Here is an 18,643-nt window from a genome sequence, read left to right on the forward strand (position 1 = left end):
TATATGTATATAAATATACGTGTACAAATGAAAATGAAAAGCAACATCGTCGTAGCGCAATAACAGAACAAACCGCTGTAGTCGTTAACCGCGGAAAACGTTCAACGACGTGGTAGTAGACATAGTTTAGTGTGTACGAACTGTTTGCATAACAACGATTCTCAACCTTTGCGCGCAGTCGACCTGAAATAATTATCCGATTTTTCAAGTGACCATTTAGAAAGTAATGTTTAACATGGACATCGTTTGTTTCCAAAGTACTAAATACTAAATACTAAATATCCGAGATTTAAGTGAACAAGATTATTAGTGGATAATCGAATATCATACAAATTTTGTGATTCTTACGTAAGGCTGTAAATCTACCGCATCGCAGGGTACGGGAAGCGAAACGCCCAAGTAATAATTGCCGGTATAAGTATACACCAATGATGCCCAACCTTTTTCCTTTGGCGGGCCACTTTGGTAAACAATTATCTTCAAACGGGCCACAAAGTATAAAAGTACAAAAATAATCTTATATATTGGACTTATTTTTTTATCTTTTATTGTCTATTGAAAATATTATGAACTGAAGTACACATAATTGTATTTTTCGGAATAATTATTTAAACGAATTCATACATTTAAATAAAAATAATATAATAAATAAATAATTTAAAATTTTTTTTTTTTATTTTAAGAAAATTTGTAATGGGCCACATAGAATACCTTCGCGGGCCGCGGGATGGATACCACTGGTATACACTATTATAAGATAGCGATACAAACAATGAATTGAGGTCGCTTGAAAATCAACAAAATCTGGCAATAGCAATACGTTTAAATGGAAATAATTTTAGTGGTTCTACTTATTTTAAACTATAAACAGCTTGAAGTTCTTCCAGACAGATGTCTGTAAAAGTAGTTTTTTACTATGGGTCAAGTAAGTGTAGAATCAATTTTAAGCAATAAATTAAATGCGATAACAGGTCATGATATGCGTATATAATTAGTGTTGGGACTTATCTAGATAGATTTTTTGTCATCTTTTATCTTATATAGTTAAATAACACTAAGTTATTTAATTACTTATCTCAGATAAAATTTTTTCTTATCTAGAATCTAAATAAGATACTATCTAGATTCTAGATAATTGTCTGTACTCTTGCCAAGATTAGAGTTATTTTTATTCTTGTATGGAGACGAATCCAACAAATCAGAGATCATAAAAATCGGTCTAGCCGTTCTTAAATTATAAATTCTGTAACTAACCAGACTTTCTTTTATATATATATATATATATACTAGCTGAATTACCCGTCGTTGCCGGGTTTAAGTATATAAATGTATGTAACCTGCCAAGATTAAATTTTGTTAAATCTATTGAAATTTAAATTAATTAAGATTTTTGAAATAATATTTTATACATATTAATTTCGTTTTTAAGATAATGATGATTATCATAACCTATTCGATAAGTTATAGCTTACAACTACCTGAACCTCTCTACAGTTTGGTATTCTGTTGAATACATATAGCATCTCACTTCTCCGAATATTTTACCTTTTGTCAATAAGTTCATGGTCTTTTTGACTTTTAACCGAAACACTCTTGCAATTATATCATGTCGATCATATGATCTTTGACTGGGAAGTAAGAGTTCTTTTATCTCGTCCCAGCGAGGATTACATGTAAAAGTAATAAAAAGGTCAGGACGACCGTAATGTCTAACGTAGGTCATAGCATCTTGTGTTCTTTCGTGCATGTACCTTGGCCCACCAGTAAAAGTTGACGGGAGTATAACCATTTGGCCTAACTGATTAGCTTCTATGTCTCGTCGTCCAATCGCATCTTTTAAATGAATATAACTATCTGCACGCAATTTGGCTTGGTTGTTTTTGATGTAATTTAATCCTTCAGTTTCAATTTTGGCGTATTCATCTACCAAATATTGACTGAAAAGAGAACGATAATTAACTAAATAGTTGTCTTCCCCTTCTCTGACCATTATTCTATATGAGTAAAAACTTGATGCGGAGACAGTTTTTTTAAGCGGTAACTTGGTTTTTGGATCGCGTTGTGGTATATTGATTGCATACCCATCATCCCCCCAACAAAACATTAAAGGATACTGCAGTGCGTCGTATGCTCGATGTATCTCACTGATACGGTGAAGTGAGTTACTTCGATTTTCGAGGATGATGTCTCTTCAATCAAACTGCTGATCTACTAACACTAAAGCAACTTAATTTGCCGTTGGTGCATTATACCTGCCTTTATGTTCTTCTGTTGGTTTTTTATCTGCATGTATTATAACTTTAAATAACTCTGAAGGAGGTATTTTATCGATGGCAAATTGTAATGATCAATTGTAAATTATGCGGTGGCATGCCTAGTAAATCCAATAAGTTTAAAAACTCTGTTGGATAATTTACAACTTCAGTAGCATCGTAAACTGTATCTAGATTTGTATGACACCAAGTTTTCTGGTAACAAATTTTGTATCTTGAGATTCAATTCGTTGACCTCCACATTTTTTGCTACTAAAATTGCTCTTTCTGCCAGCCACTCATGATTTGTGTATTGTCTGTGTACACTGGGACATATCTGGTCAATAAGAGCATCTTGCGAATAAATGATTGTGCAGAAATCGTTCAGTAATTTTATACATCCCGTTTCATCTGTAGTAACTTTCCCATCTCCAATATCTAACAATTGTTTTGAGAATCTTTTGCAAGCAGCTTTTTTTGATTGAATCGAAATCAAAGTATCGAAATCGTTCGCTATCTATCTTTATATATATTTCGACCATGAATTGTTGACAAAGCTTATGCATCGTAAAATAACTTAGTCCTGGTCGTGTCTAATCATCAACCAATATGCATAATAATTTTTTGAACTAACATTCTTATTTGTTTTGGCACCTGTTACGGGATATTTTTGTTTAATATTTATGCAATACCCGTCATTTACTACCAAAAATAAAATTAATAGTTTTTAAATAGTTTTTAATAGTTTTTTAATAATTTTTTAATAGTTTTATTTAATATAATTCATTTTCAATAGCGCAGTTATCGGACCTGGTCAAAAAATATTAAACCGATTTCAACCCTTTAAATTCAAAATTTCGAAAAATCCTTTCTTAGCGCACGTCTACATTATAATAGCTATCTGTATGCCAAATTTCAGCCAGATCCGTCCAATGGTTTGAGCTGTGCGTTGATAGCAGTCAATCAGCTTACTGTTTTATATATACAGAAGATATATAGATTTTGTATTCATAATCATAAATAGTGTATTATTAATAAGTAATTATTATTTTTTGGTATTTTTAAACTTAATTTCTTATTTTTCAATGGAAATTCCAAATATAGTAGGTTGATTTTATTATACACATGTAATTCATACGTAAGTCAATACTTCACTCTTGGAACCCGTAAAGTCGTAACTACTCATAGAATATAGAGTAAAGAAAATCATCAAATTAAGATTATATGGAAAACAATATTGTTAACTTTAAATAATTTCTTATGTATTTTGTATTCATCCTGATACGTACAGAGCAATTTTCTTTTTCTTTTTTTTTTTTTTTTGTGTAACATTTTAGTGATTAACTATCATTATATATAAATACTGTTTAATAGTACACAACATTACTACAATAAACATTAAATACCTAGGTACCTATTGATAATAATGATTATAATTAAGTCTTCATAGATATTATTACAAATATGAAATATTGACTAAAAAATAAAAAAATTTGAAATTATCTTTTATCTTTATCTAGATGAATTTGGACATATTATCTTTCATCTTTATCTAGATATATTTTTCATTTTCTATTCTCAACACTGTATATAATACACAAATTATAGGGAAAAAAGTTCTTTAAATATTTAGATCAAGTTAATTTTAATAAAACATAGTTATGTCTAAAACAGATATTTTAAATAATTAGGGATACTCAGGTACTATATACTTTTAACTAAAAATCGATTGGCTGTTGCATGAGCTCTAATCAGACATTCATGAATTTAAGATTAAATAATATAATTATTAACTTAGTAAATAAATAACTCATTTACCTAACACAAGCTCTATTTAGGGATAGGGGGTGATTAACAAAAGTTCATTGTACAATTATATTATAATGATTTCAATTTGTTTAAATTTAAATAAAGAAAAATTATAATGTCCCAGCAAACTAGAAAGCCCAAATTGTGTGTGTGTGTGTGTTTTTGATTAAATATTTGGTTGATAAGTAGGTGGAGAAAAATCTTTGCTCCTCTAATTAAAATAACTCGCCTTATCACTGCTGCTTACTACACCACATATACCATATTATGGCGTAAGAATACTTTATCAAACAATTTTAAGACTCACACTTCAAACTGTAAATAGAATTATACAGAGTAGAATTCGTTTATATTATACAAACTTTATAATGACACTGGTTATTACTACAAACCGGATTTAATGGTCATAATTTAAAGGTCCTATTAACACTTCTGTACCTTATGTATATATTATAATGGCTATATGAATGTTATGACTGCTATTTTATCTCCAATGACTATTTAATTCACCAAGTTCAGAGTTTATGTTATATGCACGAACGATTTACATGTGGCTAGAACTTTAATTTTCCGATGCATAATATTTCTGTACACGTATGTACAAAAATTGTTTGCATGGCGTTAATAATGGCGTTCAAATAGATCCCTTGAAAAAAAAAAACGAAAATATTATCTTCTAAAATTGGATTAAATAAGTAATACTAATATTATATAATAGTGTCATAACGTAAAATATTTTTATTTCACTTTTTTCTAAATTTAGATCACGATTTAATAGCAAATATAACACAACACATGAACTAGAAATGGCATTCAACACACTATTCGATGCTTTCCATTAGTCTATTTTAAAATTTGTTCCAAAATGCCTATATCGAGCATCGACTTATCCCCCATGATATAATAGTGAATTAAAGGATATCCTTTAACAAAAAAATAAAGCAAATAATTGAATACATATTGAATCTTAATGTTTCCAATTATATCAAATTTTCTTTACTTTAAGCACGGTTTAAATTTATGTCCAAAAAATGTTTTAGCAAATAAAATAATCGTGTAGAATCCTCTCTAACAATAAAACCTAGTGAATTTTGTAAATATCTGTAGAAAAACCGAAATTTTAGTGTCATATGGAATTGTCATATGACGGTGAAGTATCATCGAATAAACAATTAGTTGCAAATATGTTTGCGAATCTATTCACCATGCAAATCAACACCTTGCAAGATTTTCATAGGTTACAAAGTGACTTTGATAATTTTATTGAGTGGTCGTAATCATTATTGACAATTATCATTGAAATAGTAAAACGGAAATTCCTTAGCTTTGCTGGTTTTATTCTCCATATTCAACATCTACCTCATGACTATAACCCTATTACTAACGCACTTAACATTGAAACGCTTGCAAAACGAAGACACTCAAATGAGTTTAAATTCTTAAACAGACTACTACCTGAGAAAATTGATCCACCATTCCTTCTCAATTTAATGAAGTTTAAATTCCCTCAACGTACTTTCCGGTACTCCGTTTCGTATTATATTCTTCCCTATACCTCTAATTATTTAGCTAATGAACTTATTGCATAACTATTATCACTTACCAATGTCGATGCCTCCCAACTTATTTTAGATATCTGATATATATGTTAATCTACTTTTATGATAATCATTATTTTTCCTTTTATTTTTATTTTGTGCACATATTTGAGTATTAGCATCTGTGTAATATTAATACTATTTGTTGTCACTTTAAAACTTTTATCAAAGGACTAAGCCCGTAAAATAAAATAAATAAATAAATAAATATACATACATTGGCAAGTTTTTCAATTTTTTTTTTTTTTTTTTGATTAAAATACGACCATCGGCATTATTACAAGCAATTTTTATCGTTGTTTTGGATGCCGTTAAAAACCGTAGAGTTTCTTTTTTCTACTTTTAACTACTTTCAAATATCTGGCACGTTTTCAATACGTATTGACTCAATATACACAATCCCACGACTCGTACGGAAAACTTAACTTTCTTCCAACCTTACCCCTGTTAATCGTTACACCCACAAAAATATTATATTAAACATATTGCGCTCGTAGAGTTCGAAATAAATATATGTATTATGATAATTACGAGGATACACGTGATACTGCAACATGTGGAATTATATAAAAACGAGATATGAATTTATTTAAACCGGTAGAATATAGTTTCCACCAGAAAAAAAATACACTCAAAAATAACACTCGAACAATATGCGTATAAAATGTCCATTAATTTGTTTACGCATATGAGTATACCCGTTATATTTATACACCCCTACTTGTTCGCCGTATATACCTATATGATATATAAGAGACACATATATACTCCACCCAACACGTGAATAACTTTTTACGCTTCAGCTACGCAAGAATTCTCTAGTCTCCCTTTCCCCATCTATCCTCAAACTCCACCATACCATATAGGTGCAGGTGATGCCATCGCAGTCATATAATTATTATTATTATTGTTTTTATTTTATTTTTTACCTTTCGTTCGTTTGTATTTTTCTTTTCAGGGAAACGCAACCGAATGGTAACTTGTACTTCCCACCTTTCCCCGCGCAATTGTATACGCCAGAAGTGCACGCGGCGACTTACAAATGTGCCCTGGAAAACCCGGTGGGCAGGATCATCTCAAGGGAGTCCAGAATTAAAGCCGGTACTTGGATCTGCGTAAATATTTAATTATTCGTTACACCAATCCCATTATCTTCTCCAACGGTATTAGTTTTTTTTTAAACCTCCTCCTCATTATCAAGGAAAGAGTCATTCCGCCGACCATTATTGTATGATACATATCAGTGATACTCAACCTTTTTACAGTTGCCATTTCCCCGAGAATCAAAATGTTTTCAACGCCCCCCCCCCCCCCCCGTTAAAACAAAAATAAAAATTGTATACTTTAAAAGTGTATAACTGACATATTTTAAAACAATCGTGATGGTCAATGATGATTATACTTGTTATAGGTAGTATCTGTATTTAAATGTCTAAGTTTTAATGCTCATTACCATAATCTACCACTCGAAACTTACGGGCACCCCTACCGTCCAAAATGAATCCATCGTCCACCGAGAGGCGATATTGCACTTGTTTGACATGATGATTATATCATCATTATATATATTATATATATATAATTAAATTAATATATAATATATATTATTATATAATATATAAATATATATATATATATGTATATATATATATTATGACATTATTGACATGATGATTATAGCGTTTTTAATAAGTGTAAAAACACTAAAACCAGTACTATTATATATTAGAAACGTATTTTAATGAAAACGCTTGTGTGAAATTTAAACATGCATTTAATATATACACACGTACTTTGTAAAAATCGAATATTTCAAAACGAATCAAATTGTGTATTATAATAATGTAGTGATGGCTAAATCGTACGAGCTATCCGTCCAAAATGCGTTTGCTCTCCAAGGAAACGTGGCAGCGTTTAAATGCCAATCGCCAGACCTGACCAGTGAACATTTGGAGAAAACTTGGTTCAAAATGGAGGACTCCAGAATGGAAGTCGGTCAAACCACGCCAATACATCCGGGAGGACGTTACGTCATTTCATTGGACGGCACATTGCTCGTTCATGACGTAGTACCCGAGGACACATTCGACAGATATTTTTGTCAAGTGGTCAACAAGTACACGGGTGATCAGTTGGTCAGTCAACCGGCTAAGATACTGATCAAACAACCGTTAGAGGACACGCTGCCGATAATTAAACACCACACGGAAAATATACACGTCAAAGTCAACCAGGCGGTAGATTTGATCTGCTTAGCCGAAGGATTTCCTCCGCCCACCTACAGGTACCTATATATATACGTATTGTGTATAAATCAACTATTATAGTCATAACAATACACGACAATCTCGAACTATACGTATTATTCGATTTATCCCGTTAATCCCGTTTCTCCGAAGGTGGTTCCGGAAAAGTCAAGATAACGTACAGGAAATATCCATGGATTCACTGACTGTGCATCCTTATCAATCGCTGTTGCACATCATCCGAGTGCCGATGAGTGACTCTGTGATTACTTACGAATGCGTGGTTTCTAACAAACTCGGTCAGGATAAACGTCAAATCTCCCTGTCGGCAACCTTGCCGTTTGCTGTTAGTGCGTATCCGTTGAAACAAGTTAGTCGCCAAAATCGCTTAAATAATATAATTCTTGAATATTACTATATTATTTTCTACTCAATTGATTTATTTATTTATTAGCTATATCCCCTAACATTCCTTCCACCTTTTCTAACGCTTCCTCCTTCAACACAATAATACCCTATGTTACTTCCATCATCTTCTTTTCAATTGTACTTCTCTTTCTCTCCCCAAATTATCCCTAATCACTCATCTTTGATACATTGGCTACCAAACTACCAATGCCAGTTTGCTCCTCAAAACTTAATCCCCTTCTACTACACTCCTTATTTAACCGGCTTGTCCTAAGTTCTGATTTTCTAATGTAAACAAAAACTTGTAATTTATAATTGCCCCCTCCCATCTTTGTATCACTCCAAACACCTATTAATATATTCGCTATACTATAATTTTTTATAAGACAATTTAATATATATATCAAAAAAAATTTTCTATCCTATAAATTATTGTTATCATCGATTCTTTATAGATAGCCGACTCGGGTTCGACTGCATTTTTCAACTGCACAACACAGGGTACGTCGATCCAGCCGCTATTTTCTTGGCTCAAAGATGGTTCGCCGATCCGAGGTTTTGGCAGACACGAGATATCACCGAAAGGCAATCACTTGACGATACACAACGTGATGAAAGAAGATAAAGGGATTTATCAGTGTCTTGCTAGAGATCCAGACACTGATGAAACAGCTCAAGCGAGTGTTCTTCTTTCGCTCGGGGGTATAACTATTTATATTTTAAAATAATACTACATGCCATGCGAAACGATTCGCCTGAAACGATACGTTTACAATTACAGTTTGTTTCAGCTGTTTCGCCCGAGTTGATGGACATTTTCCACGACCAAGTGATCAGAACAAACGGTTTCCTATCCCTTCGGTGCACAGCTTCTGGCAATCCTCCACCCAGGATATATTGGTATCTCGACGGTGGGCTAATATTACCTCAAGGAGATTACGTGTTCGGGAGTTACATGCACGTAGACGGTACGTCAAATTATAATATTCCATACGTGTAAATATCTAAAATGCACATGCATGTGTACTTAAAAATTATTAATTTTCGTTGTAGGAAATGTCGTTAGCTACTTAAACGTATCCATCGCTGATGTACTACACGGAGGTTATTATACTTGTTTGGCACGAAACATTCTAGGAATGAAGTCTCACTCAGCGGCGGTTAAGATTTACGGTATGAATAATATACTCATAAAACATAGGTGTGCAGTGCACATCATGAATGATCGAAACAATTAAATTCAACGAAAAAAAAACAGGTGATCCTATTGCGAGACCACCTTCAAATCTTACGGTGCGTTCGGAAGACGACGCGTACCTCCAATGTCCTGTAGCTGGCTATCCGATAATTAAGACGGCCTGGCAAAAAGACTTGGTGTCCATTCCGAGTCATTCGAGACACACGTTGTTCGACAACGGAACGCTGTTCATACGTTCCACGCAGGACACTTTGGATTCCGGTCTGTACGTGTGCACGAAAATCAACGAGAAGGGACAATCTGCCACGGGTCATCTTTATCTACGAATAATGAGTAAACCACGCTTTACGCGACGACACCGTCTTCACGACAGTGAATACAATGTCGTGCCTACACGTTATTTTGTCTGTTAACAGAACCGCCGGTCGTAACACCGTTTCAGTTCACGAAAGATCTACAAGAAAGTGAACGGGCCCAAGTGTCATGCACCATTAAGTCGGGAGACCTGCCGATGGAATTCGTGTGGCGAAAAGACAATAGGATAGTGTCGACGGACAACGAGATCGAGCTGCAAAATTTCAAATTTTCGAGTACTCTACTGTTTAGCAATTTGAAACCAAAACACGCGGGTGTTTACACTTGTATCGTCAGCAACTCGGTAGCTAGTAGCAATTACTCGGCTGTGCTCAATATAAAAGGTGAGGATGGTTAAATTAAAAAAAAATATCATTCGCGTAGCTCTGTTTTTTTACATTACGTTTCTGCACTTGATAAAGTTCCGCCGAAGTGGATCGTTGAGCCCGAGGATACGGCTGTGTTGGACAATCAGCTGGCGATAATCAACTGTCAAGCGGAAGGATATCCTGAACCGAGATTGACGTGGACCAGAGTATCGGGTATGTCATTAAGTAAACGTAGTTGTACGGTTCTCGTGAAATACAATTTCGATTGTTTCCGACATGGTTCCGAATTCCATGGTGCAGATAATCAACCGTTGGAACCGCTGAATAATTTCCACGAGTCGACTGTGACGGTGTTGGGCAACGGTTCGCTGGCCGTCCGGCTGACGGCCAACTCGTACGAGGACAACTACACGTGCACGGCCAACAACGGGATTGGAAAGCAACTGTCAAAGACGGTGTCGTTAAAAGTACACAGTAAGAGACGAGCACGCGCGTTTCGTTAGGCTATGATTAATCACGTTTCCGTGACCCCGCAGTCCCGGCTCGTTTCAAAGAGAAATCCGTCAGCAAGAGCGGCGTGGTGGGAACCAGGGTGGTGTTAACGTGCCAAGCGGAGGGCTCGAAACCACTGAACGTTGAATGGAGCCCTTCCGCGGAGAACATCAACACGAGGAACACGAACAAAGGGGTGATATCGGAACTGTACCTGAACTCATTGCAAAGCAGTCAGACTGGAACGTACACGTGCATGGCGACCAACCCGTACGGGTACGATCACATGACGATCAACCTGGTGGTCAGAGGTAAGCCGATAGCGTTATTAGTGTTGTTGTTTTTGTTGCTGTCGTCCCGCAGTATACGTGCGCGCGCTTAACCGTTGGTGGTGTGGTATCGTTGCAGAACCACCGGAAGCCCCAGGCCGACTAGACGTGGTGAATGTGGGCACCAGATGGTTGGAGTTTCAATGGGGTCCGGCAAAAGTGCACGCGACCCATTACGTGTTGCAGTTGTGCACGGGCGTCTGCGCGGGCTGGTCGAATTATACGGTTGGCGGCAGTCTGTCCTACACGAAAATATCATATCTGAAACCGGCCACACGGTACACGACCCGGGTAATAGCTGTCAACGATTTCGGTTCCAGCGACCCTAGCCCCAACAACACCGTCACCACTCTGGAGGATGGTGCGTGCACTCCGTTACGGTTTCGATTGACGCGTACAGTGGATTCAGCCCGACGTGGGCACCGGTCGGTATAGACAAAACTGTTCGGACCTGGATCCGAACCTGGACCCTTATAGCTAGGGCTAGGCTTATAGCTATGCATGTTTTTTTCCCTCAAGTTCACGATCTCACTTACTGTCGATTGAATGGAACTATTTTTTTTTTCGCATATTTATAGATTTTTTATTATATTGTTAATTTTAAATGGTATTTATAACTTATAACCGACTAGGTTGAAAAAAAAACCGCATAACATGGGCACTCATATGGTCAATATTCATTTTATCATAAGGTTAGAATATGTATTAACACTATTACCATAGTGTTTTCTTCGTGTCTCTGAGACTGTGTTTCATCAAAGCTGATAAAAATCATAAACCTTTGTTGTGAGGTTAATCAACCACATAGGAATGTTATCGAAAGCTACATAATAATAAAATAAATAAAGCGGTAAACATGTAGATTTCTTTTCCTAACTCGACAACGATTATTTCAATTTAACTGTGAATTTCAACGCGATTGCGAACACTTAAGATAACGTCTCCAAAAAATAAAATAGCGATTTTGTACAACCTAAAGTCTCTTCCTACAAGCATTTAACAACGTAAAATCGTTGAACAATTATGTGTCCTGAGATTATGTTATTCTTTAATATTTTATGTTTTTATTTAAAAATTATTTAATTTAACATTTTTTTTTCTAAATTTACAAAAAAAAACTTTTCTCGGTATTAATAATGTTGATGTTTTTGAGCTAAATTCAGTTTATATAGCCAACATTTTAATGTTCGCAAAAGAGTTTGGTCCCAACGGGTCCACATTAAGCCGAATCCACTGTATATATAAATATTTATTTATTTATATATCCATATTGGTATAAAATATTTAACCCTAAAACTGTTTTAATCCAGAACCCAGTGCCCCTCCGATCAGTGTAGAAGCGATTGACGTTGAAACGAATCGAGTGACGATTCGATGGAAAGTAAGTGAATTCGTAAAACTAATAATAATTTGGTTCGTCTACGTTACAAAATCTAATGGGTACCGATTTATTGTAAATACATCATGCCTATGTAATAGGTACAATAATTCGCAATAAAATGATAATTATTATGTTTGAATATATTGTGTTCCACAATATTTATTTGTACTTTTTATTATTGAATACGATTTAAGCGCTTGCACACATGCATGAATCACAATTGCCTTTTACAACGCTGCACAGTGGAAGGAATTGCATTTCTAGCTGGCCAAAAATTTAGCACCTATTAAACAAAGTTCGACACTCACAAATAAATATTTTTTTTATTGATTTAATATGCACAAACATTTCCTTACTTTAATTTTAATAACATACTTCAATACTTATCTCGAGATAGATAACTGTTTAGAAAATACAGTTGAGGCAAGTAAACATTGAAATTATGAAGTTGGATAATATTATCAACAAAATAATTTTATTTTTTAACAATAAACATTTATGTAAGAAATTTAAAAAAAAATGCATTATTTTCAAATATTTAATTTATGTGATACTTAATCGGATAACAAAAAAATTAATAAAACTAAAAAATTCAGAATAACTACTACTTATTTCACTGTTACAAGTTTCTATTTCTTTCTGTTCTGAGCTTTCAATATCAAGTAAATTAATGGCTTCTGGAGGTAATTTAGTTTTTGATTTGTTAAGTTGCGTTCTTAAACTTGTAATTAATAGATCAGATGACACTAATAAGAAATTAAAAAGATATGTGTTTGTATAAATACGTTATGATTTTCGAGAATGATGTACTCAGAATCGATTATAGTTTTTATTACTTGCCTCTTGGGCATCTTCCTTTGACTTTCCCTTACCTCTAAAGTGGAATTATTTCGCTTATAATAATATTTTCAGGTTATCATCTATCTTTAGCTAACTGAACTCTATCATACGAAGGATATATATCAGCCTCATGTTTTTTAGCACCTATAATCTAGTTTTGTAATACGAATTTTTAGTCATGCGAGTATTAATGATAAATATTACATCCTTATCATCTGTGTAAGAACTATATTTATTTTACGCTTCATTTTTATAAAATGTTCTAATCTTTATCACACGTTGAGGAGAATACTCGGTTGCGTGGGAAACAAGATCGAATGCAGCACGTTTTTCTTCAACATACAATGTCAATTTTACTGCACAGATTCATTTATATGATGAAGTTATTTCTCTCAAGTTTTTTTATTTGTCTGCGCTTAGAACGATCACTTGACTTTAAAAAAGATTAACGTGGCCTATCAGAACTTGTAAAAGGTTCATACGATTCTTTACATTTCTTCAATAAAAGAATTTTAAATTCTAAATCCAACCACATCATTTTTTTTTTAAAAAAATGTAGTCAAAAAGTTATTTGAGTTTAACTATTTCTTATTTAACTTACTACTAAATTCTTCAACTTTTTTTAATACATTAATCAAATTTCTCATTGCCTTCTAAACTCCCACTTTTCTCCCAGCCTATGAGTTTTGTAAGTACTCATTGCGTTTCGTGATTCATAAGTACTTGATGCAAAAACATTATTTTTCAAAACTTCGAATAAACAGCGATTTTTTACGTTGCTTCTTTCATCTAGAAAAATATATTTATTTCAATAAGAGGCAAATTGGGGCAAATTATAAATGTCATATTTCAAAGTATATATATATAAGCTTAAACTAAAAAAAAATTCACACTTCTAAGAGCCCCTAAAAAAAAATGTCTACAAAATGAAAATGAAATAAATAATTCATGATATCTATGAATTTTTATTACGACATTTTAATTAATAAATAGTACTTAGAACAAATGTAACTTAATTATTTCTATTGGTTAATTTATTTTTGATTTAGCAAAAAACAATTAGATTTTTACTTATGAAATAACGACAATGGACAAAACTAAAATGAAAACTGCGTGAATAACAAGCGATTACCATATGATACGCTACATTCAATAATCTTTCAGTACTTTACCTACTCCAATCAGTTCATTAATTAACAATTATTACATAATGTGATATATTTACCATCGTCATATCAGTGGCAACAAATATTCCTGGTTGTAATCGTTAATCACCATACATAAATTTTCTATTTTTGGCCAGCTAGAAATGCAATTCCTCCCACTGTACGCCGTTTATAAAGTATATTAATTGTTACAAAACTTTATTATATCGATTTTAAATAATATAAATTACACAAATGATTTCAAATTTCCGATATAAAATTCAAATAATCATCGCTATTGTATATTAAACCAATTATATAGGTCTAGGTAAAGATTATACCCAGTTTAAATTAACCAAAATAGCTCTAAAATGGCAATTTATTACATTCATTCTATATAATAAAATTGACATATTTTATATTGATTTTCTTTAGATTAAACAAACATTTAAAATAAATATATAGCATGATATTATAAAAAAATAATAGGTTAGTGTATTAAAATATATATTTTTTATTCATTATTTATATAATACGAAAATAATTAATTGATTAATGTGATTGCATTTGACAACGTTCTCAAACGAAAATATTAAAGTAATAAAATAATAAAAAATAAAATAAAAATTACTAACGATCAATTCTCACAAATTAATATATAAACAAATAGATAAGATTTATATGGAAATATATAAAAATATTTAAGTTTTGTTTGATTGAAAGATATTTAAGAATCTCCAAAATCGGAAATAAACCAAAAAGTATTTAGGTGCTCATATCCAGCTATATTATAGTATTCAAATGACATATTGTGGTAATCAATTGTTTAATATAACAATGTCATTTCATATGCAGCCTCCGGACAAAGATACATGGAACGGCCAAATCATCGGTTACAAAATATCGTACGCGGACATCAATGAAATCGCAGAAGTAAACGTCAAGACGACCGTTGGTCACGAACATTGTGAAGTTCAAATTACCGACCTAAAGCCGTTTACAACGTATAGAATCACGGTGAAAACTTTCAACAGCGTCGGTCCCGGGCCGGATTCGGACTTTATACGAGTGACGACCAACGAAGGAGGTAAATCGAACGTCCGGAACGACAGACTTGTTACTAGGATAGGTTACTTAACCTATCGGGTAGCCTAAACCAATTGATTTAATGACAATATAATGATTCACCATCCTGTTGTTGAAATTGGCGACGGCTATATATATATTGGTAGACGTAGCTGTTATACTGTTATGTGGTACTGTAATACTTTGTGTTCAACTCGAAAAGACTAAGTGTTCGACAATTAAAACAACTTTTAAAAATTTTCTTTTTTTTTTTTTTGTTTCCTAGTGACTGGTATTGCCGATAACGAGTGAGCCGTTGGCTTTTTCAGACACTTTCAACAACATTTTTTAACCAATTTTCTACCTCTAAAATACCAGCTTTCGATATTTTCCCGCAATCCTTCAACATCCATGATTTAAGAACATAAACATTCTTAAGCACCTGATCACTTCTTTCATCCGCCTTTAAATAGGACACAGTTGAATTCTTCATTATTTGCTCGAGCTTTCTCTTAATTCTACCTCATTTTAAGTAGCCAACACTATGAGAAAACAATTTATATTTTCTACCCTTTAATTTTCAGTTCACCCTTTTCTCTACCTAGCAGACAATTCCTATAATGATTTCTATCTTTTCTAAATTATCTTTTCCTCGACTCAAATATTCATCTCAACACTCGTTTCGATGACCTTGATAAAAGTAACTAAAAGTAACGAAAAAATGCCTTTCCGTTGGTGAAAAACTGTTTTTATCAAATTAAATTAAAACAAGTACAGTGACGTCTAGCGGCTGCGTGATAGCGTGTCTGGTTATTCTATAGTTAATGCTTAAACTTATTACGAAATATTTTTCTAGTGCCGGGTGAACCGCCGCAAAATGTGCAGTGTTCCCCGTTGACCGCAGAATCGTTACGGATGAGTTGGGATCCGCCGCCCATGCAAAGCCATCACGGTATTATAATGGGTTACAAGATACATTACAAAAAAGTACACCCTGAGTCAGGTACATAATAATGATGTCTGACGACGCTTTGCGTGACGGCTGATGATTAAACATAATGATAACATTAACAAAGTATTATTAAATATGTAAATATAATTTATTAAAAACTGTTAATATATATTCTCAATGGTATACCAATATGAATTAAATTATAAAAGTTTTTTAATAAAACACAAACTGAAGTAGTCTGCCTTGACCCAGAAGTATTTCCCTGCTTCAGATTAGAGCAATTACTATATCGATGTATCGTATACGCCCATTGACTTGTGCATATAGACGCCAAAAAAACACATATAGAAATTAAGGCAACACTTAAAGAAAAAAAGTTAACAAGCTTCCTATTGTGGCCGAGTTACACAACCACTATACTTCTTTATTGGTTTTTGTCTTCTCTCTTATATATATTTAGCTTAACCTAATTACACATATTGCTTACACGTTAATTTGTAAATTTGCGATGCCCTCATATTTTATATTATAATCATCATCTATTGTGGTATATTTTCGTAAACTAATGACAGTTTGAAAATAATATATGCTAATTTTAACATAGTATAAAAAATGTTGTTTTACATTTATCTTTTTATACACTAAAATGTTATGATAAGCTATTTTTCTATTGCAACATGAATACACGTTTATTTTAGTTATTTTAATATTTCATTTGACATGGATCTAAATTGCCTAATACTACAGATGAAATAAAATAATTTAGATAGAAAAGGGACATCGTATATTCTAATTATATTTATTTTTATTTACTTATACTATTTTATTTTGCATACACCACAATCTATGATTATTAAAATCAATATATTAAACAAAAAATAATGATACCATGTTATCATAATGTTCAGTACACAAATCCAGATCACTAATCAAAACAGTTTCAATTTTTGAAAATGCGATTTTGAAAAATTCTTTCTCGGTTCACCTATAAATAATAATATGTATATCAGTTCAATATTTCAAACGAATCGATTTGATAGATTTAACTGTACAATGATCAATGAGTGAGCAATTAAACTTTGAATTTCATATATTTATATAATATATAATAACTAGTTTATATATATATATATATATATATATATATATATATATATATATATATATATATATACTGAACCGGAAAAAAAACAAAATAAAATAAAATAATTAAAAAATAAATAAAAATATTCTTACGTAGATTATTATTGTATAACATGAGCCATACATTTACAATCGATAAACTCTGCTGATTTTTGTCGATTTTTTATTTTTATATTTAATTAATACTAATATTACTTAATTATTTCAATAAATTATTTATACATTTAACATCATTAACAATACTTTGTTTTATTTTAAGAGGAATATCGATCGCAGAACAATTTGTATTTTCTATGTATAACATAATATACGTATGTTGAATTCCAGGATCGTTCGTTCTAAACGAGATGAAAAAAACGACCAATTTGGAGACGAATCTGCACGCGTTGGAAAAGTACACAAATTACAGTGTACGTGTTTTGGCGTACACCAAGGTCGGTGAAGGGGTACAATCGAATCCAGTGTACTGTCTAACCGAACAAGATGGTAAGTGGTCGATTGTGGTAACGTCACGTTATAATACTTGATGCATATATGTGTCGATTTTTTTCCAGTTCCCGGGGCTCCAGACAATGTGAAAGCATTAACGGTAACGTCCAGCAGCATTCTGGTGTCTTGGACTCAACCGAAACGGCCGAACGGCGTAATCATCAAGTACACGGTGCACATAAAACACAATAAAGTAAGCATAACGGTTGCGGATGTTAATGAATTCGGTCAGTATTTAAGTGTCTTGGAAGCATAAACGCACATACAGGAGTTCCAGGAATACTTAGCACCCCACGGACTACCTTTGAGTGAATAATATTAGCATGCCCAAATTGTGCACTAAGTGTGCGCCTATGCTTGAAAAGCCAAGGCAAAACCAATTATAGGAGGTCCCTTCAAAAAATATTAACTTATTGACCTACATTTTATCTATTATTCTTCAATGCGATGTGTTTAAATTAAATGATAATAACAATATGAATGAATTTAAAAAAAAATTAATGTCCAAAGACTGATTTTGTATTAGATTTTTTTTTTTTTTTTAAATATTTTGTACAATTCGTTGAATCTGATAGTAAAATGTTTTTCAGCTATACAATTATTATCATATTAT

The 18,643-nt window shown here is 32.7% G+C and overlaps 1 protein-coding gene across 1 annotated transcript in view; it reads left to right on the plus strand.

Annotated features, from left to right (window-relative positions):
• Positions 1-18,643, plus strand: part of LOC112693620 (Down syndrome cell adhesion molecule-like protein Dscam2) — a 113,761-nt gene that overhangs the window by 75,076 nt on the left and 20,042 nt on the right. The window contains exons 4-20 of the mRNA XM_025568770.1: positions 6,618-6,760; positions 7,508-7,943; positions 8,059-8,275; positions 8,769-9,015; positions 9,105-9,281; positions 9,367-9,486; positions 9,572-9,844; positions 9,928-10,209; positions 10,288-10,407; positions 10,495-10,668; positions 10,731-10,997; positions 11,095-11,376; positions 12,326-12,396; positions 15,237-15,468; positions 16,303-16,449; positions 17,869-18,027; positions 18,096-18,223. Of these exons, the coding sequence (XP_025424555.1) occupies positions 6,618-6,760; positions 7,508-7,943; positions 8,059-8,275; positions 8,769-9,015; positions 9,105-9,281; positions 9,367-9,486; positions 9,572-9,844; positions 9,928-10,209; positions 10,288-10,407; positions 10,495-10,668; positions 10,731-10,997; positions 11,095-11,376; positions 12,326-12,396; positions 15,237-15,468; positions 16,303-16,449; positions 17,869-18,027; positions 18,096-18,223 (3,475 nt within the window). The remainder of the gene's footprint in view (positions 1-6,617; positions 6,761-7,507; positions 7,944-8,058; positions 8,276-8,768; positions 9,016-9,104; positions 9,282-9,366; positions 9,487-9,571; positions 9,845-9,927; positions 10,210-10,287; positions 10,408-10,494; positions 10,669-10,730; positions 10,998-11,094; positions 11,377-12,325; positions 12,397-15,236; positions 15,469-16,302; positions 16,450-17,868; positions 18,028-18,095; positions 18,224-18,643) is intronic.

The sequence above is a fragment of the Sipha flava genome, unplaced genomic scaffold (assembly GCF_003268045.1).
Source record: "Sipha flava isolate LNK unplaced genomic scaffold, YSA_version1 89_pilon_pilon, whole genome shotgun sequence".
Taxonomy (NCBI): domain Eukaryota; kingdom Metazoa; phylum Arthropoda; class Insecta; order Hemiptera; family Aphididae; genus Sipha; species Sipha flava.